The sequence below is a fragment of the Squalius cephalus genome (assembly GCF_949319135.1).
Source record: "Squalius cephalus genome assembly, chromosome: 21".
NCBI lineage: Eukaryota > Metazoa > Chordata > Actinopteri > Cypriniformes > Leuciscidae > Squalius > Squalius cephalus.
This window is the reverse complement of record NC_137142.1, coordinates 17,685,405-17,707,540: the sequence shown is the minus strand read 5'-3', so window position 1 is coordinate 17,707,540 and position 22,136 is coordinate 17,685,405. Positions and strand designations below refer to the sequence as shown.

Genomic DNA, 22,136 nt, shown 5'->3' with positions numbered 1-22,136 from the left:
AAAAAAAAAGATTTATAAACCGGTATAATATATTTCGCCAGTAATCGATCACTAGAGGGCGCTCTGTATCTGTTACCCAAAAACATTCAACTGCGCCTTGACATGAGTGTCAATTTGGATTGTGAAAGAGTGCAAGCAGAGAAAATGCTACAAAAAATGCTAAAATAAATAAATAAATAAAAAATTCCTTACTGCGTAATAATCGTTGGCAAAATGTCACCATACTTTTACCAGTAATTATATAACCATTCAATTGTCAAATATTATAGAATGGAAAACTATTCCTTTTGTGAAAGATTTAAATTGATTAAATGATAACAGCACTTGTTTGAAAAATCTTTAAAATCTCAAAAAAAAAAGTTTTTATTTTATTCTCCAAACTAAGTCAATAATCCTGTCAGATCTATAATTTATCGGGAGGCCCCGCCCTCTGACTATGCTATTGGCTGCCGCAGACGTTCTACTACAGCTGATGACTTGCCAATGGTTTATTGAACTGTCAGTCAAGTCCGTTCAGACGTCTAGTAGTTAACTGATATAGTGAGAGCAGCGCGCTGGAGAACTGAGTGGATGTATGTGTGTGACTTTCATCTCATCTTCTGGAGGTCTTGCGGAGAAACGAATCACTTTGTATGGCTGGATTTTTGTAGCCGATGCATATATTGTTTTTCTTTTTTTTTTAACCATGTCGTATTAACTTCATAGGAGTCATGCATAACTATTTTGGAGCTTGTTTCTCAATAGTGTTACTAATTTTGACGTTTTGGACTGAGGTGAGTTAAATTTCCTTTAGCCTTTTTTAAGTCCACTTTTTCCTTCACTATCTGTAAAGTCCATAGATTAAACAGTCGCTTTACATTGAACTGAAACTCATTCATTTTTGTCAAATTAGATTTTGGGATTCTTGTCCTAATAGAATTATCCTTCTGTCAGTGGAATCATGTGATCCTCAAAGTTTAAAGCGTTTTTAAACAAGTCCGCGTACACTGTAATGCACCGACTTTGAAACTTTAAGCATTGCATACAATAATAATGCGGTAAAGGATTTAAAGTGCATATTTAATTATTGCACGAGCCTGTTTATTGACGTTTGCTGCGAGTGCATTGGTATTTCTGCAATACCTGAAGAACCAAACAATCATTTCTTAACCACAAATCTAAGTCAACGCACTACTGTATCCGCTATATTATTTTGTGTTGCATGTGCTCTTTTATTATTAGGAACAAGACTCATTATTCTGTGCAATAATGTTTGTATTTCATATTTTAACTACTGTTTATGTTATTTTTAGGTGTGCCAGTCGTCGGGTTATTTAGAGCTCCAGTTGATCAGCGTGGAGAATGACATGGGTGAGCTCGCGAATGGAAACTGCTGTGACGGCGCGCGGAGCGCACGAGACGGTCTGTGCGACCGGGACGAATGTGACACGTACTTGAGAGTGTGTCTAAAGGAATACCAGGTGGAGGTCACCACATCTGGGTTTTGTACGTACGGCACTGGACGCTCGAGCGTGGTCGGAGGGAATACATTTCAGTTGAAAGGATTCAATGGAAACCCAAACCAGGCCAATGACCTCGGGACCGTTATCATCCCCTTTCAATTCGCTTGGCCGGTAGGTGTTTACCGATACGATCTCAACTAAACAAACATTTTTTTTGTGAACACTTTCTACATAGGCTATATGATGAAGTATATTGTAATACTTTATATAGACTGTTAAAAAAATGCTCGATTTGTGAACTTTCTTCAGTAGCCTAGTTAAAAACAAAGGTTGACTATTTTAAAGGAGGCATATAAAGGTGTTCATATTGGAATTGAAAACACATGATAGACTAACATGACATTTGGTGAGTATCAAATCATACGTAGGCTATATTCCAGCTTATGTTAAGGGTTTTTCCCTATGTAATATATTGCTTTTGCATATTATCCACCTTAAGATGGTTGGCTAAATGTGAAAATATCGCTGGTTTAAATGGTTATTAGGTATTTAGGTAGGCTAAGCTATATACCACATATAACCAGCTGGAAGCTTGTTTATTGATGGTCCAACATGATCTACTTACCTTGCACTGGCTAACGACCAGTTTAGACCAGTTAGAAACCAGCTACCATGTTCCATGAATTTACAGCAGATGGCCAAGACGCTCAAGTGAAACATGCTTGGTCTTAACAACACCAACTGGTAGCCTGCGCATTAAACACTCATTGCAAAGCAAATGTTTGACTCGGTGGAAAGAGGAGAGCTTGGTGTCACCGTGGTCACTGGCGTTAATCGTAGAGATGATGAGAGTAGGGCTTCTCCGGTTACGGCGCGCGTTTGGCTGCGCGAGCGGCGGCTGGTGCGTGTCTATCGCGCGCTGAGCATACAGTTACACGCGTAACTGATGGTGTCGTATTTATAGGACGTAGTGTGTTTTACTTCACGGGGTTGCATGAAGACCATGCATGAAGACCATCTATCTATCTATCTATCTATCTATCTATCTATCTATCTATCTATCTATCTATCTATCTATCTAGATCAGGCTGCCTTAATAATCTCTTTTTTTCAGCAGGGGGTCTGCAACAATTTACATTTACAACAAAATAGTTGCTACAGTTGATTTGACTGTAGAAAGGAATCATTAATGAACCTGCGACCCTTTCAATAAAACACATCTTAGCAGCATCTTTTTCTTTCCTTAGTGAAAGAATCATAAGATATGATGAAGGGCAAGAATGCTGTTTTGGGCAAAAATGAGATGAGTATATATTTTTTTTAAAGAAAGGCACGATTTACACAAGACTGAGTTCTTGACTAGAGCTGGCATGCTCATGGAGTGATATCACAACCCAGGAGATAGAGAAGAGAAAGAGAGAGGCAGTGGGAGTTGTCTACACGATCATGTTTCAGATAGCGGCATTGTCGCTAAATAGACCAGAACAGATAGTTTGTAAGATAACGCAAGGCACATTACTGTGGGTAAAACATTTAACTCAAACCACACAGAGCTTACATCAGTGTGAGTACATTTTTTTTTTTTTTTTTTTTAACCTGGTAAATCTGTTTTGTAAGTAGTGAAAAGCAAAACCACTGAATCGCTGCATTTGAGTCTTGTTTGCTTCCAGATTTCAGCCATGGTGATAACAGTTGCATTTTGGTGAGAGCTGTCAGTGTATGTTATGTACACATGCCTTTTAAAGTGGCTTTTTAAACATGCAATAATTGCCTAATTGATGATAAAATTGTGATAGAATTGTGACTATGCGTGAATATTTTTTATATATCCGCGGTGGCTCTTTTTCTCAGTTATTTTTCTTTGAAATAATCTATCTATCTATCTATCTATCTATCTATCTATCTATCTATCTATCTATCTATCTATTGTTATATCTCATTCTAGCTACTATAGCATGCTCACAAGTTTTTATTTTATTTTGTTTATTTGCTTGGTATGCTGAAGAACATCTGTGTTTTTCCAATCACCATATGACATATTTTTTCTATTCAATTTAGGACTCTATCACAGGGGACAAATTCTACCTTTTGAGTCTATAGGTTTAGTTTTAGGTGTAAGCTGTGTCTCAGAACCGTTGTCTGGTCACCTGCTTACGGATAGGTCTGTAAGTGCTGTTTCAACAGTCATTTGAGCAACTGATTTCACATTCAGCTGGTGCACATTTGAAGATTCTTCTCTACTGTAACTGTTGAAGTCTGTGAAGTCTGCAGTCTTGTGTTAACAACTCTGGTGAAGACAGCCCATAATAGGAAGGAAATCCTCCTGCTGTGATGTTTTATAGTTATTTCTGGAACTGGCAAACCACAAAAATAAACACTTGCTAATGGGAATAATCCTCCCATAATGTTCTTCTCTGCAGCTTGTCTGCCTTTATGTCCTCATAAATTATTCAACAACGAATAGGAATGATGGCACACAATATACTGTTTGATACAGTTGCATCAACGCACTCTGCCCATCATCATTGTTATTTAGATCAACATCAGCTGATTTGAAATCTGCCAAGACACTTGCATCTGCCATTGCCCATAGTTTCTTAGCAAATCTGGTGTGCCAAGGGGAGGGACGCAGTTTACGGAAGGTGATGTTTATGGGCCTTATAAGTCCTGCTGTGCTTGACGTCCTACAGCTGTGAGATCTTTGATTCTCTTCCAGCATACAATCTTTTGTTTTTGGATAAAAAAAAATCTTGTCCCACTGAGCACACACACACATACCACATTTTTTTTTATTATTTAAGCTTTTCAAAGTAAGAGCTCCCCAAGTTCATGTTCTGTTTTACAATTATGTTTTCAGTCTTCAATCTAAACCCTGAATACACAGTCAAGAAAAGAGATCTTTTTACAAACCAAACAGGAATGCACAATAACAATATATCTTTACCAAAGATAACATTAGCAGTCAGTGAATCTGGTTGTTTTGAGATATGGGAGGTCAGGCCACTTAAAATACTGTGTCTTTATCATTTATGTCTCTGTTTTATATTGCATAAATGTGGACCTGCCAAAAAGCTGCATTGAAAGTTTTACTGAAAGAGAGAGGGATGCTAGTGACAAAAAACGGTATGAGGGCCTGCATGACTCAATACTGGATCTCCTCTACTTTTTATTTTCAGATCTTTCCTGTCCTCCTTTCACCCCATCCTGCTTTCTTTAAATCTTGGATGAGTGTTGGCTCTCTTGTTTCACGAGTGTTTCTTTCTCCTATTTTCTGAGTGCTCTGAGTGCTCTGTAGCTGAGCGTTAGAGCAGGTGTTTGATGCAAACCTGCATTGGGTTCTTCTTCTGGACTCTGATGTCGTCTGCTGGTTACAGGACTGATAACAGTTGATATTTGACTATCAGACTTATTAATGCAAACATGTTCCTTTCTGGGTTTTGCAATTATGTAAAAAAGTATAGTAATGACAACTTACAGTAGTAAGGTGAATAAATTGTATACTGTATCCACTGCAAGTATTGTACTGAATATTGAATAGTAGGCCTGTCGAATGTCTGTATATTCACCACTTGCATAATGTGAAAATACAGTGACCCAACTGCAAAAGCCAAAAAGGTTACAGTAAAAAACTGAGTTGTTACTTCAAATTACAGAGTTGTGCAACTGCAGAATCAGGGTCAGTGAGAGAGATTTTATTCTGCTTCGGCATCACGTCTTCATGTTGGTCCGGCCGGAGGAGTTTCTCCACATCTCATGTCATCTCTGCAGGCAAAGGGAAAAACCCTAGCAGATCCAGCCTTGACAACACTCTCCACACCTTGCTCTTCCTCGTCCTCATCCTCTTCCTGCGTGTTCACCTCCTCTTACTCATCCTCTTCCTTCTCTCCCTCTTGTATTGTTTCCATCCATTGTTGGTATCAACATTCAGTGCAACATTTTGAGTAAATTTTGGGACTCTGAGTCTGAACTGACTTGTATTATGTACAGTTGGTCTGGTCACATCATTAGAAATAAGTGTGAATAATTTAGAGTCGTTGTGTGTAAACGATGTCAACTGTGTTGCAGTTGTGTTTAACTTTCGCCTACCTGGGCTGTAACATGATACAAGTCAGTTCAGAGCATTTTGAAACATAAGTGCATCACAGTGCAAAATGTGTTTTAGTGAGTGAGAATGTGTTTAGACTTTTGAAAAAAAGAGTGCATGAGATTTGCAAACTGTGTTTTAACTACCTGAACTTGTTTAATGTTTTACAGAAAGAGTGATTTATTCGACAAAATGGTTTAGACTATTGAGAATTTGGTTCAGAGAATGTGTTTGAGCAATTCAGAAAAACTGTGAGTTTATATCAGGGCTCGATAATATTTTTTTATAATAAGATAGTGATGATATTGTGTAGTTTTGCAAACTTCAAGTATCGGTGGTACACGGTGTATACATGTAAAAATGTACATCTAAATGTATGGTAAGATCACACCATAGTAAAATCAAAATACACATCTTAACTTGGCTTATTGCTAAAAAATAACCACCACCTCTTTCATTGAAAATTGCACACAATGGAATTGCATTGTTAATTCTGTGCCATGGAAACCCAAGCACATTGGGTATGAAGTGAATTTAGAACACAGGTGTGTTACCAACCTGCACATATCACATTCAGCTTTTAGGTGGAACAATTCCTGTATTTGTGTGTGTGTGTGTGTGTGTGTGTGTGTGTGTGTATGTGTGTTATTGTGCATTGATTTGCATTTGACCTGAATCCTAACGATGTGTTCACACCTGGTGCGAGTGTTTCCCACGCAATGAATGTTAATGATGAAAGGCACATTCAGGCTGGACTCTTGCAATATACAGTACAGTACGTCCCCCTCACTGTCCTCTGATGTGTAAAAACTGTGGCACTGCCTGCTCAGTGTCACTTAGGAAGTGTAATTTATTCATTGCCTGTGTGTGCGTGTGTTCCTGTGTATCTGCTGGCATGTGTATATGCATGTGGGTGTCTTATTTCCCTCTAACTAAGGAAAGATAAAAATCTTCCCCTCTCCTGCTCCTCCCTAGACTGGTGGTTGGTGTCTGATGGCTGTCTATGGAGATTAGTAACTGTGTTACGCCACTGACCAGGTGCTTACATTAATATGCTCATGCTGCAAACTAATGCTACACAAGACCTTTCCCTTTCTTTAGTGTGCTGACACTGATTCCTCAACATCCTTACACATTTAATGGGGTTTGGATCTTATTCTGGATATTATAAAGCAGTACGCAACTCCCAGGGGGTCTGTGGCAGGACCGCCAATTATTGTTTCATGTCAAACCAAATGTTTGTGAAAAAAATGAATTAAGCGTTAAACAAAAATACAATATTATCTTAACTTAAACCAAAGATAAGTAAAAAAATAAAAATAAAAATAGTTTCACTGTCCTTTCCAGTTCCCATAGTAATCATTATTTTATATTGTAATGTAAGCATCATAACAAAGTATATTAATACATTAATATGGCAGTACTGCATTTCATTTTATTTTGTAAGATGATTATGATAGTGTGTTATCACATTTTGATCAAAAGAAAAAAGACATTTATAATGTTGCATAATATTTATATTTCAAATAAATTATGTTCTTTTGAAATTCATCAAAAAATTCTTAAAAAGTGTATCAGGGTTTCCACAAAAATATTGAAGTGTAATGATCAATAAATCAAAAAGTCAAGAATGGAGTCTGTTTGAAGTTTTCAGCAGGATGTGATGATCGCAAAAAGCTCCAGGTTAAATGGAATAATGAACTTGGAAATATTTTAGAGAAACAAAACGCAGAAGATCAATATTTTCTGTTTTGGTTTTTAAAGTGTAGCCCTGTACCTTTCACTCATTTCTCTAAGACATTGAAATTATGAACCCAACAAGACAAGAGTGATGGCATTTCTGGAGCAATATTACTGCCACACTCTTAAGTTTATATAACAGGACTTGATCATATTTTTATATTAAGATGATGATGGTGTTTTGTAGATGACCAGTAGTTGCCCATTTACAGTGTTAAATCTTTTCTTAATGAACATCCTTCAATCTCTACCACCATTATAGTTGTGCATACTTTACGTATCTGTTGTAGCCTGTCTAAAGTATATACAAGTAAAAATGTACATAATATAAATGTCAACGAAATGCCAAAAAGAACAAAGGATTGGTAAGATTTGTGAATTTTGCTTAGAGGTTTATTGAAAGGTTTGAAGTCATGCCTGCATCAGGAGTCTTTCCTTCTTACCATTTACTGCATGCACCTACAAGTTTGAGCGGTTTGGCTTCACTGATGTTAGCGTGCTGATTCATGCTTCCAGAGAATAGATGCTTGAGTGTCAGCACACAAAATCCATGGGCATGTTTCTCATGCCGTGCTGCTGCAGTAAACCTGATCTCTGCCCAAACCTAAAAAAATTAAACTTCTCTGCAAAACATACGTAGACCTGCTAAAAACACCTCTTCATAAAGGTCCTCGGCAGTGGCTCTTTGAAACATAAAAAGCTGTTTCCTTGCATTTTTCTGTCTCAAAGTATTGGAAATCTGTGATTTTAAACCAATTGCAAGACATTTGTACAGGCTTAACCCCTTAACTGTCACCTTCCTTTTTGAGAATAGTCAAAACTTAAATGGTTGTAAATCAAGAATGCTTTGGAACATAGGTCTAAGTTTGATCTTGTTTTAAAGAAGACACTCAGCAGATTATTGCCGAAGTGAAAGCAAAAAATGAAAGAATGAAAAAGTTATGGAAGTTTCAATTTACTGTAAATCAAATGTACTGTAGTAAACATTTTTTATTTTATATAAAATATATATTTTACAAAATAATTTTTACTCTAAAATTACTATAACTTCAAAGCCATTTATATAACCAAGTTGTGTTCCAAATTTGAAGTTGATATCACAAAAAAATTAAGTTCCTATGTTTTCCGATGCATTCTCCTGTAGCAAATTAATAAATTTCTGTCTAAATATCACTTCTATCACAAAATTGTCTGCAAATATGGAACCTTGAGACTCCAATGATCCAGACCTTTCCAACGATATGTGTTTTGTAAGATTAGAAAAGGTTTTGATTATAAAGTACTTCAAATTAATTTTGTAATATGAAACCTGACACCGCCCACTAGGGGAGGAGCCTGCTAAAAGAATTTAAAGTACCATTACCACGGTAAATCAATGTCCAATTTCAAAATGGTTTTCACAGGATGAATTTTGAGTTCGTAGACTTTAGAATTATACCTAATTTATGATGATTACTAAAATATGTGATACGAAAAAAAGGCAATAAATAAAAAGAGCGCCAACCGTCACGCTTAGCGGGATGGTGACAGTTAAGGGGTTCTACAGGTATGCTATTCTGTCTTATGTCTGTGCCAGAGATTTCTTTCCAATGTTTCAGACATTTCCTGAAATGTCCATCCAGGACAGTGTTTGTAATCCCAAAAGCACTCAGTACAGGTTCTGTCAGATTAAAGGAAAGAAACGCTACTACCCCTTATTTGAGAAAGAACATGACCTCTCCCTCACCTCACAGTAAAATACTGCTGGTTCAGGAACCTTCTGAAGTCATGTTGTTAATCGACTTGACTTAGCAAAACATTTTCCCACGCAATGAATGAACTAAAGAACATTGTTGAAGCATGTGCAGTGTAGAAAAAACATGCATGCATAAACATCACACAATCATTTATGAATGTGTTGACTGCGGCAGTGACCTGATGCACACTCATACTAAAGTCCTTACATCTTCTCATCGTTCATCTGGTTTATAACCGGGCTAATCAGTTACCAGACTGTGAGAACCAGGTTATTCACTTTGCTATTATGACTTGCATCCTGTTAAAAAGGTACACACACATATTCACATGCTATCTCAATGAGGACATAAAATAAATTGCTATTGTTTTATAATGGCTACAAACTAACCATATCCCTAGAGTAATAGAAAAAAAATCCCTAGATATTATTATACTTGAATATTTTATTTCTTTTTTTCTGCTTTGAGGATGTCTTTGGATTCCCTTCTATGTTTTGTGAGGTTAATGTGAATACATAAACATTGAACTTTTGGATGTTTGTGTAATCAGTCTTTCTTTTACTTTTTTTCTATGGGCAGACTAATAAGTACTGTGTATGTCTGTGCTTCTTTAGCCATAGTTTTTTATTTGTTTGTTTTTTGGACTGCGTATTATTTCATTGATATTTTCTGTTTGTCTTTTGCATAGACTTTGACTGTGGAGACCTATATGTCTGTGTATATTAGCTAACCAGCTCTTTCTCTCTATCTCCTAGCTAGCGTACACTTTGATCGTGGAGGCTTGGGACTGGGACAACCAAACGATCACTGACAGCAGTGAGTAATGATTTCCCAACACCTTGACACACACCACCATGCATTACTGAGTACACAATCTTTAAGTCATCAGGACCTGCAGTCCCTCTCTTGAGCATGTTTACATCCACAAATGACACAGAAAGTCAGATTTGTGCAGGCTGGCTTTGACATTTGACTGAACATTCTTGAATTAGCCTGGGTTTTTGCGACTAAAACTTCATTTTTTCCTCTCACGATAAGTAAAATCATTCCAAAAACCATGGCAACGGACGTTGGTTGGTTTATGTACTATATCCCAGCCACTGCACTAGCCATTATTATTAATCGAAGGAGATGTATGTGTGTTTTCCAAGCATTAATGGTAAGGAACGACCCTTATTATACTTGTGAGCGGCACATATGAGGTGTTTCTGGGTGTTTCTCCTTCATATCTGCTTCGAGGTCTCTATTGTGGCATTTATTTGAGGTTTAGAATCCATTATTCCTGTAATTCTTTTGTCTTATATGAATTTAATAAAGAACTCTGTCTCGCATTCTGTCCAAACTTACCACGTCATCTACGTCAGGTGACCTGTAAATGCGCAAAAACTGTTTCCATTGCAGTTTTACGAAATATTTATTTTTCGAATTGCCTGAAAAACCACCTCTTGCGAGCGTAAAAACCTTTTTGCGATAAATGGGAGTTTTTACGAAATTGACGTGTTTCCATTGGGCGTATTTTCAATTCGCAATTTCGCAAATTTGAAGGGTAATGGAAACGCGGCTAATGAAGCTGACTGCACAATGAGTCTCTTATTTACAGAATGTCTACACTTTGTTATAATGAGAAGATTTTGTGAGTTTGCAGAACTCAGCTCTGAACAAAAACTGGTGGACTGAGTGGATTCTAACTTAAACGCCTCTGATTGGCCATTGCATTCAAGAAATCAACAGATATGTTTGTGATTGGTTACATTGCTTAACGTTGCAAAAACACATTGTAAATAGAAATCTTTGACACTCTCCAGAGCGCAAACACTGAATCGCTTGCCAAATCTGTTGGCACATATGAAATGGCATATCAGTGCCATTTTGATCAACATGACATAAGCAATTGATAATTAATGTAGGAAACAGCAGACAGTTGTACATAATAAATTACACGAGTGTACCATTTGCAATTTGTTCAAAAGAATGAGAAATTGCTTTTATGATGTGCACAATTGACTAGATGATGTAGAGGTTGAACAAGTAGTTTTGAGAATTTCAAATGTGATCTGAGAAAAGCACCAAAGCGACTGAGAAAAACTGTAATAAAAAAGCAGGTGGACAGGGTGGGCGATCAGAGTATTAAGTCAGAGCTGGATTCCTGTGGTCTGATGTGTCTTTGAACCATTAAGAGGTACCCGCAGGCTCATGAAGAATGTGCATGCACAGAATTTAGCAGAAAATTACACAGGTTTCTGCAGAATCCGAACGCCCATCATTCACTTAATTCCAAATATACCCATGCTCACGTTTAAATATTTTGGCTAATTTCATCTACATTATTTTAAAAAGTAAAGGTCTCCATTATAGACACCATAGTATAGGTTTAAAAGTCCTTTTTCTCATTAAAAAGTGTCATACATAAACAACTTGTCAGCGAATGGTTGAAGCAAAACAAAAATAATGAGCTGGATCTAATCGCAAAAAGTGTATTTCAATGAAAAACACAAAACTCAAAAAGCACTTCTCAGGCAAAACAGGAAACAGAACAACCTCTATACATGGACCATATCAAAGAACTAAGGGGCCGTTTACACAACACCGTTTTCAACTGAAAACAGAATACATTTTACGCATTTTGGCCGTTCATTTACAGGCGTACGACAACAGCGTTTTGGGGGCCTGAAAATGCAAACTTTTGAAAACGGGTTTCAAAGTGCAAGTTTTTGAAAACAATGCTGTTATAGTCTAGCCTGGTAATACCAAACTCTGCTACTTCGCTTTGCTTCGTAGACAGAGTCTGGAATGGCATAATAGAGAAGTGTTTTCTCTCGCGCGGGGGGTCGCTTGTCTGAAGTTTAAAATCATTGGTTACCCGTAAGCCAATCACATGACGTTTGGTTATGGCGTGTGTTATGCGCATGCTCAGCCGCATCTAACTTTCACTGTAAACACATGTATGATGCGAAAACAAAACCATCGAGCGAAATACCGGAGTAAACATGGCTGTGAACGACTTTTGCAGATTATGTGAAGTAAATCTACGCATCCACGATACAATCAGCATCTACGTCACGGCTCTCAGCCCGCCCTCTGTTCGTTGATTGGCCCGGCCGTCCGAAGGCCGCTGGAAAACTGAAAGATAGGCTGCTATCTCAGACTGACTACAGAAGCGAAATGAAATTGAGTGGAAGTAGGAAGTCTGACGTAGTCAGGCTAGTTATAGTCTCCGCGTAAACTACAAAAACGAGAATTTGTGAAAACGATGATGTCATGTGCATACGTATTACATGTTCAGTCTATAAACGTGTAGTGTTTCTTTACAAAGTGACATCGGCAACTACTGGCCTGGCTGCATAATACAGCGTTTTTAGTCGTTTTCGCGGATCCGTGTGAACATGGATCGTTTTGTCAACTTTGTCGCCTGAACTCGAAAAATGCAAAGGTAAAACTTTTCTGGTTTTAGTACATTGTTGTCGTAGCCTGGCAAGCCAGACCTACATCAAGATGTTAGGTCTGGCAACTCACCATAGACACGGCTCAATCCGAGGGGCGGGATAAACAGTTGTCTTTCAAATTCCCTCTGCACGCAACAGGACAGCGCTTCAACCAACCAGAGCGTTTTCCCAACAGCGGAGCTTACGTTAGTTGATAGATTCAACTTTTGAATCTGGCCGGCAAAACTATAAACACATCTTCCTTTTTTAAGAATGACTTAAGTGCCGTTCTTTGCTCTTTTCTCAAAGAAAAACTTAACTCCAAGTCCTCCAGAGTCGCGGCCAAAGCCGATTCGAAAGACTGTTCTCCAGCAGCAACTCTTCTTTGTTTTCAAGTAACGTAGCAGGGAACCGTCGCAACTCTGTCGTCATTATGTTAAGCCCGCCCCGCCTACTCTATACATGATGTGATTGGCCTGACCCAATTTAGGTTTTTACAGCTCCGAAAGTCAACGGAGAGTTGCTAGACTATCCTGGCTGCAAAATACATTTTGCTGCCGCTAGGGTGCGTCTAGATTTCTAGGCTATCGTTGTCGTGTAAACGTACCCTAAAACTGAAGGCCATATATACACAAGGAAAAAAACGAGGTAAAACGAGGTAATTGATTAAACACAGGTGTGACACATGAGAGTAAATCAAATGATAAGACAGATTAACAGAAACCAAGAAAACTTTGAATATCAGCAGATTCCATCTGGGCCTTGTTAACTCTGCATTTATTATTGTAGAAGAGACTAATTTACTGGATTTGTTTTTATCAGAAAGCACTGTAGTCAACTGTCATGGTATGGGAACCCAGTGCACAGGACATGTTAACACATGGTGTGAATGTTGATGTGTGTGTGTGTGTTGTCATACACAGATGTGTCCTGTTTTCCTCTTCTCCTCCTGTGGTTCTCCTTTGCTCCATAATAGAGGATGACTCTGACAGGAAGTACCATTAACGAAGGAATTCATGTTCTCTGTGTTGGATGATCATTTACAAGCAATGTATTATATAAACCCTAACACTCTGAATACTCTCAGAAAAAAATCAGTTAATTAATTACCTTGAAGAAATTAAGATACACTACCTTTCAAATGTTTTTTTTTTTTTTTTAAAGGAATCAATGCTTTTGTTCATGCATCAAATGAATCAGAAGTGATATTAAAGACAATAATGTTATAAAAGACTTCAAATAAATGTTGTTTCCCTTGAACTTTCTATTCTTTAATATGTATCATACATATTTTCAACATTGATAATAATAATAATAATATTTTTTCAGCGTATTAGAATGATTTCTGAAAGACCATTCAGTTTTGTCATCACAGGAATAAATATAATAAAATATTAAAATGGAAAACAGTTATTTGAAATTGTAATAATAGTTCACAACATTACTGTTTTTACTGTATTTTTGATCAAATAAATGCAGCCTTGGTGAGACTTTTTTCAAAAACATTTAAAATAAAAACTCTTACTGAACCCAAACTTTTGATTGGTAGTGTATTTTAAAAAAACATAATCAATAAGCTGTTCACCTAATATGGTCTTCACAATAAGAAGTGAAGTAAACGATAACTAGCATTGAAGTTAGCTAGCTGTAAGTAGTATAACTCTGATTTGCAATTAAAAAGTTTAACTGAATTGGTTAAAACATCAAAAGCTAAGCATTACTGAGATAGACTGGAGATTTGCGTATTTGACTGGATGGGAAAAGTTTATGTTAGAAAGTAAACTTTATGTGTTTTGGGGAAAACTAGTAAGGTGGACATCAGTTAGTGCTAAATGTAAAGTGAGGATTATAGATAGGTTAATCTGGAGGTTACCGCCCGGTAGTGATGACTGGCGGCTGTGGTTTGGTCAGAAACAAGTTATTACAAAACTGAACTGCTTTATAATATGCAAATCCTGATCCATTATATCTAATAATGTCTTATTGGATAACCTATAATTATTTTAGTAAGAACAAAGTCTATTCTACTGCAGAGTAGAAGAAAAAGAGAATAAACGTAAGCACATGTCTCCTTCAGTCTTCAAGCACAGAGTATCGTTTTAAACCTTTCTAGACACTTAACAGCAGATTTGAGTATTTGTAGATGTTAGTTTATGTTTATTTGTGTATGAATATCTTGTGTGGCTGTTTGTTGCTAGTGTGCTAGTGCCCTTAATGGGGAAGGGAGGTCGTTTTAGCATGCAAATGGAAACTGTTTATATTCTGCGTGTCATGTTTAAAGTCCCTGGAAAGAGTTCGGGCCTAAACAAAGAGTATGAGGTCATCGCCTCGTTAAGACGTTAATTTCTGTTACTGTTACCGCTGCTCGTTATTTTCCACACATATCTGAGCAGCTGCAATGCTACTATTCTTCACACGCATGACACACACGTACAAACAAATACACCACCGATAATTAATCATAAAGCAAAGGGCTACTGACTGGCATGATTATTCACTCTCACAAATACACACAACACTAACAAGGCACTGATATGTTCACATACACAACTTTGTCAGACAAATGTCTTCTGACTCTCTGAAACTTAGCGCAGGGCTTTGCTTGGCATTTATTTCAAACAGACTAGATCTCACACAGCCAGACAATGAGCAAGATCTAGTCTGCATTTTTTTTTGGATGATCATCCAGATGACAAGATGTTGATGTTGAGACATGAACTGGTAAAGAGTTTGTGAATGTTCCTGATGATTACTGATGAGTAATTCAGATGAGTGAGAAATAACTTAAGTGTTAAAGGAGACATATTATGCACCTTTTTACAAGACGTAATATATGTCTCAGTTGTCCCCAGAATGTGTCTGTGAAGTTTCAGCTCAAAATACCCCTTAGATAATTTATTATACCATGTTGTAAATGCCCACTTTTGAGTGGAAGGAAACGTGTTTTCGTGCACGTACTGTATCTTTAAATGCAAATGAGCTTTCATGTTCAAGTTCTCTTTCATGGGTTATTGCACTTAAACTGTCAAATACACAAGGTTGTCAAAAACATACGAAGTTCACATAAACACAGTTATGAACGTAAACATCAAGTAAAGAAATCGCCTGTGTATATTATATCTGTGTATTTAAGAGAAAGCAGCGTAATATACAGTACCTGCTGCTAAATATGCTGTTAATATGAGTCAAACAACAATAGAAAAACAGAAAATCACTTACTGCTCTTGATTGAATAACTTTAGTAACTTTAATAAGAATACATTTCTTACTTGAATGCTGCTGTTAAATGCTCTGACGAGGAGATAAACATGGCGGACTGTGTACAGCTCACTCAGGGCGGGGTCTATGCTAATAGGCTGGAGTCCATTGGTTGTGGGCGTGGCCTAAGCATTTGTGATGTCACATTGCATAGAAACTGCAAACGGCTTGTTCTGAGACACTGTTTGTGATTAATGGAGATTTAACCATTGTTCAACCATTATAGGGTGGTTGTGTACACACTGCTGACACAAATTTATGTTCAAACACCATGTAAAAGTGAATTTGGCATATTAGGGACCCTTTAAATGTGGTTGTAATTCCTTGAAGGCATTTGTTTTACTACCATTTTTTCTATGCATAGACATTTTAATTAATAATTTTTAACATTAAATTAATAGTACTTAATCTTTAACATAATTATTTGATTATTGATTGCTTATTTTTATTATTGTAATTAGATTGTTTTTTTATTTAATAATTAATTGTATTAATTATTTCATTATATATTTCATTATAAATTAAATATTTAGTGTTATTTTTTGTAACATTGTTTTTGACAAAATTTACTCTTAATTGCTGTCCTGCGGCAAAACATGAGGGCGTTTTAGAACAAACATAATGGTGATTGAGTGCGACCTGAAAGCATCAGTGATTGGTGAGATGTTTTGCTAAATAAAATAAGAAGAATAGCGTGATAACTTGATTATGTCTGTTCCATCTGTATCATCTCAGTGAGCTTTTAATAAGGTTTTACACATGCGCAGTAAGGTGAATTTAGTGCTTTCCGACGTCTCAGTGTGGATATGAAACTTTTGGAAAATGCTTAAAAAGTTGGTTGCAGATATGGTAATAGGCGTTTCATTTCGGGGACACACTGTAAGCAGTAGACCAATCAAAACAGACTGGGCCATCTGACCAATCAGAGCTGAGGAGGCTCTCAGAAAGGAGGGGTTTAGAGAGACTGAATCTTTAAACGAACCGTTTCCTTGAGAAATGATGTGATATGCAATGTATATTATGAGGAAAATAATGTGTAGGAGAAATCTATTGTTGTTTTGGATAAAATAATGATAAAGCATTTAAAAAAAAATATATAAATCATCTGGTTTCTATTTATATCTGTGAATGTTTTTGTTTCCTGGACACCACACATAGGCTATATATCTGCTGTCAGTTCGTCATCATTGTGTCATACCTGCCTCACAGTTTAATTTCTTTTACAGGTGTTTTTTCTAAGTCTAGTTAGTTCAAAGGTGTAAATCGGGCCTTGAAGTAATAAAGAAGTCTGGCTTTAAATGCAAGAAGCCGGTTTTGCTGTTTGCAGAGCATCAGGTAGCGGAGGCCCTTTGGAGGAGAGGGTCCTGTGGGGCTGTTTACCTTTCAGGAAGTCCGTCTCTCCAGCTCTGCGTTTGGACTCTAAACAGCTCTTTCTGGCCAGCAGGTCAACTGCATTGTTCATGTATCGTCAAGGGGCAGAGAAAGGGGCGTTATTGTGTTTCACTTGTACTGTAGTGCTTGCTGGTAGATCGCTAGATGGTAATAAAGTGGATAAGTGAAAAAATGCAAAAAGGAAGTGGAAGTTAAGAAAGGTGGGGTACATTATAATGGAGGAAAACTTAGAAATGTGTGTGAGAGAGAGAGTTGTGTAGTTATAAGGGAATTTATTTGGCCTTGTCCGATTCTTTGGTCTATTGTTTGTGATCTGTTATCGCCGTGGCAATAGGGGCCAAATCGCACCCATTGTGCTGGATGCAGTGAAACAGAGCAAACTGGAGACAGACTGATGGAGAGATGTAAATAGGACAGAAAGAAAATAATAGGAAAGAAAAGAAACTAAGAAAAGACGCTTTGTTTCTAAGCCAAACAGCAGCCCTCATCTGCATTTCCTGAGTTTTTTTTTTATCTAAAGCTGTTGTTTTGAGTTAAAGAGAGCCTCTCAGATCAAGGCTGAAGTTCTCGTGTTAATTGAGCTCACGGGATAAACTCGACTGATTACTTTGAGAGCTGTTCATCTGATTACCTGTTTGATAGTTAGGTACTTATCCATGTGTGTGACTGTGTTCTTGAGCTGGCTTATCTTTAGGGTCTCTCTCTCTCTCTCTCTCTCTCTCTCTCTCTCTCTCTCTCTCTCTCTCTCTCTCTCTCTCTCTCTCTCTCTCTCTCACACACACACACACACACACACACACACACATACACACACACACACACACACACACACTACTGTGACTCTACCCAGTAACAGTCTCTAAGTGTCTCCTTCAGCTTATAGAGACGGAGTGATTGGTGTGTATTTTTATAACTAATTGCTGTAGATGAATTAGGAGATGAGTACTATTTTTTTTTTTAGGTTTATAAGTGGGGGGAGAGTGAGAGGGGGAAGAGAGTACAGCAAAAAGGGGGGATGGCACATTTGATATGAAAGAGTTTGACAAATTCCTTTTTTTAGTCAGAAAGTAGGAAAGTATGTCATAGCTTTTGTTCCACTTCTGGAATCGTGTGTCCATTTAAGGAAGAGAGCAAGTGGACTGAGATGGGGCGAGTGGGGTGATTTCGGCTGTGGGGAAAGATTCGTGAGGGAATGTGCACAAGGACGATTTATAGAGCACCTTGGCTAGCGGTTGAACATAACGACATGTCAGAAATAACACTGCTATCTCTGATACATCCTCAATTTACTCTGGCTTTTTCAAATATTTTCTGCATTCCTGTATGAGTTATATTCAAATTATATATATATATATATATATATATTTATAAATTCAAATGTTTGCGTCGATAAAAGTCTCTTATTGCTGTCATATATAAACACATACTACCATTTTTCAAATGCAATAAAATTTTTGAAAAATATCATTATTATGTGTTTGTTATTAATGATTTATCTGTGCACATCATGATTTATTTTACATTAAACACGACATTATAATGTACAGTTTAAAAAGATTTTCATTCGGAGATTTATATCTCAAATATGAATATATATCTCAAAATGAAAATCAGTCTTTTCGAACTGTACATTATAATGTTGTGATGCCTAAATTCACTTTTACAGTTTAAAAAGAAAAAATGTAGTCTATCGAGGAAAAATAGTATTGATAGTATCATACTACCCATTGGTAATATGCAAATGAGTCTCTGATTCAGCCATATCCCTATCCCTATCCCTGTCGTGTCCCTAGACGATGATATTGCTAATTTAATCAGGTGTGAATTTCTTGTATGGAATGGAAAGTGCTGCAATGTGAGAATCTCAAGCCAACACCCACCTTCATGAACAGCATAGATTAGATTTGAATCATTGTTGAAGTTGTGTTCTCTCGCTCTTTAAGACGCTGTTTGTGTTTTTCCCACACACCCAGTCACCCACACACACTTTTCCTCTCCCCTACATTGTGACTGTAGTTGTTCGCAAGGTCACCATGTTTCTCTTCTCATCTTGAGAGCAAGTTTGGGTGTGTTTGTGTTTTCTTGGAGGGAGGGGGGGGGGGGGGGGTCTTCCTGGTCTGTTCCTGATTGTATTATTTCCTCACTGGCTCCCAAGCAGTCTGAGACAAGTGTGTGTTCCACTGAAGCAGGAAGACCGACGTGCTTCATAATTAACTCTCTCACACACACACACACACACACACACACACACACACACATAAACCAATGTTTTTGTCTCTGCCACAGGTGATGATCTGTTAATCGAGAGGAGTATAAATCGTGGAGAAATGAACCCCGGAGAGGAGCGACGGATCATTCAGTACAAGGGCCAAACTGCCAGCATCAAGTACAGTGTGTGTGTGCGCTGCGACCGCAATTACTACGGCAACAAGTGTAACAAACAGTGTAGCCCCCGAGATGATTACTTTGGCCACTACACATGCGATCACTTGGGCAATCAGCAGTGCATGGACGGCTGGACTGGGCCAGACTGCAAGAAAGGTGTGCAAGTGTATACATGTGTTTATGAGTAAACAGACAGTATATTGATTTTGGTACATAATGCATACAGAGAGAAAGAAAGGTGGTTACAGAAACAGTTGATGTTATGACATGTTCAGCAATGCACCAGGGTTCCAATGCAAATGCAATGCAAATCCCAATTGTTTTATTCACGTACCCTCATAATCTTATCTTAATAAACTTACCCTCCCCTTCACAACAACATCTCTTCGTGTGAGGGCACAACAATTATCCCTTCTCTCCAGCAACCTGTGACTCACATGAGATCACAGCAATTAGCAAACGACAATAATCCAACAATTATCAATTCCTCCCTAGTGAAAAAACCTATAGCAAAATGTATTTAAAATACATTTATTTCATACTAAGTATACTACAAATCCATTAACATATTTACTGATATATCGCTTGAGACTTACTGATATTTTATAATTAAACTTTATTTTGAGTACATCTCAATTGCACAATGCACATTTCTTAATATTAAGCCTAAAATGTGTTTTAATATCACTATTAGTAAGGATAGTTTGACCACTGTATAACATCAGTCTTTAAATGCAAGGTGTTTAAAATGTACCTAAAGTATACTTGCAATAGTTCCACTTTAGCACAATCAAATATACTTTAGTATATCTTTAGTTGGACTTCAGCACTATTTCGGGATAACTAAACTGCATTAAGTACAAAATCACTTGTTGCAATTCTGCAGACTTTAAGTATACCAATTTAGTATACCAAAAGTACAACTGCAGGGTATTTAAGTACATAAATGTGTACATGTATTTGTAGTATACTTGTTTCAAAATTTCAAATACATTTTGGTATATTTATTCAAGTTCAAAATCAAGCTCTACTATATTTTTTTTCGTTCAGGAACCCGTTTCACTTGGGTATACGTCATCTCATCGGAGAGAACAGGCGATTGCAACATTCATTTCATGCCAACTTTAATGATATATAAACGAATCCTTTTTTTGCGACTTGAATTCTTTGTAATATCAAACATATCGTGCTCTTTATTTAATCATTCATCCATGTATTAACATATTATTAACTTCAAGCAGTTCTGCCCTTTGAAAGTTGTGAGGATATATTTACACACCACAATGTAAACAAAATAGCAAAATCTCTTTCAATTGACACTTTATATTGTTAATTGACATTTACACTCAAATATTTAAGTTAAGTCCAGTTACAGTATTGAGGAGTAAAAACTACATCCAACAATACAACTGTAACGCTGTGGTGCTGAGTGAAGCACACAACAAAGAAGTACAAGGAAAAAAATAGTCTTTAATATAATTCACAAAACGGAAATCTCAGGACATAGCAGGAATAATTACTCAAACACAACTACGTGCACATCTACAATAACAGACAAAGAACTAAGGAAAACTCAGGGCTTGAATGCATGGGGATTAATGAGGATACAAATTAGACAACAGGTGAATGAAATCAGCAACTATGGGAACAAACTAGTGGCTGGAAAATGAGAACAAAGGAAACAGGAACTAAAACCGAAACACAATGAACAGAACGTAATCCTGACAACAACCTCTGGGTAACCTCCAGCAATAAAATCATTATATGTGTGAACACCTTATTAGTGCTGTCATCAGTCTCTGAATGTAAATCACATGTCTCAATGAAGGGAGAGCAAAGGAATATAATAAAGTTCATTCATACTTCTCTTTCTTTCAGCTATCTGTAAGCAAGGCTGCAGTGAGGATCACGGAAGCTGTGACGCTCCGGGAGAATGTGTGTAAGTGTTAGTTGATCTCTCTCTATTCTCAGAAGAGATGAATGAGTCTGTCTGTTAGAGTAAAATTGTTTCACACACACATTTGCTTGCATGCACAGCAGCTTTAAATAGTCCCGAGCAGACAACTGAAGGATAAAATGATAATATTAGCCCTGCCTCCCCTATGAATGTCTGAGTGGTTGGCTATTTTCAGAATGGAATACAGTATATTTTTTTAAATACATGAAAATGAATGCATAAAACACTTCAAAGAGTCTATGCTATTTTTTACTATTATTGTCAAATGACCTCACTATGTTTGTCACATGAACTCTTCACATTTGCATGTTTAATTTGGCCAGTTATCATCTTGGGAAAATGATTTAATGAAAAGAATTTCAATTAAATTAACTGATCAAAAAATAAAGAGATGTTCAAAATGGTAGTTCAAATTGTCACACTGGAAACAGTGGACTCTGATATAGTGTAAAGTGGCAAATGTAGTAGGTCATCTGAGTAGGACTGTACAGTAGATGCATACTGAAAGTTTACATAAAGTATGCTATACTGCAGAAATAGTATAGTATGTAGTTTGCTGTTTTGAATATAACCTCTGATCCCCAGTTGTGTCTGAGTGATGTTTCTTTTCCTCTGCGGTAATTCAGAAATCTTTTAAAGTATGTGAGGTGGAAATGACCTTTGACCAGCAGTCTGACTGGAATTCATTGCTGTCTTAGATTAGGAAAGAGACAGAGGTCA

At 37.1% G+C, this 22,136-nt stretch overlaps 1 protein-coding gene across 3 annotated transcripts in view; it reads left to right on the top strand.

Moving 5' to 3' along the window:
* Positions 1–515: 515 nt before the first annotated feature.
* The window catches only part of jag2a (jagged canonical Notch ligand 2a), a 41,408-nt gene continuing 19,787 nt past the window's right edge, over positions 516–22,136 (top strand). For 2 of the 3 annotated variants that reach the window (XM_079855726.1, XM_079855724.1), the window contains exons 1-5: positions 516–773; positions 1,293–1,613; positions 9,758–9,818; positions 19,361–19,615; positions 21,338–21,398. In XM_079855726.1, the coding sequence (XP_079711852.1) occupies positions 711–773; positions 1,293–1,613; positions 9,758–9,818; positions 19,361–19,615; positions 21,338–21,398 (761 nt within the window). In that variant the 5' untranslated portion in view covers positions 516–710. The remainder of the gene's footprint in view (positions 774–1,292; positions 1,614–9,757; positions 9,819–19,360; positions 19,616–21,337; positions 21,399–22,136) is intronic. The other variant, XM_079855725.1, reaches the window with a different exon arrangement.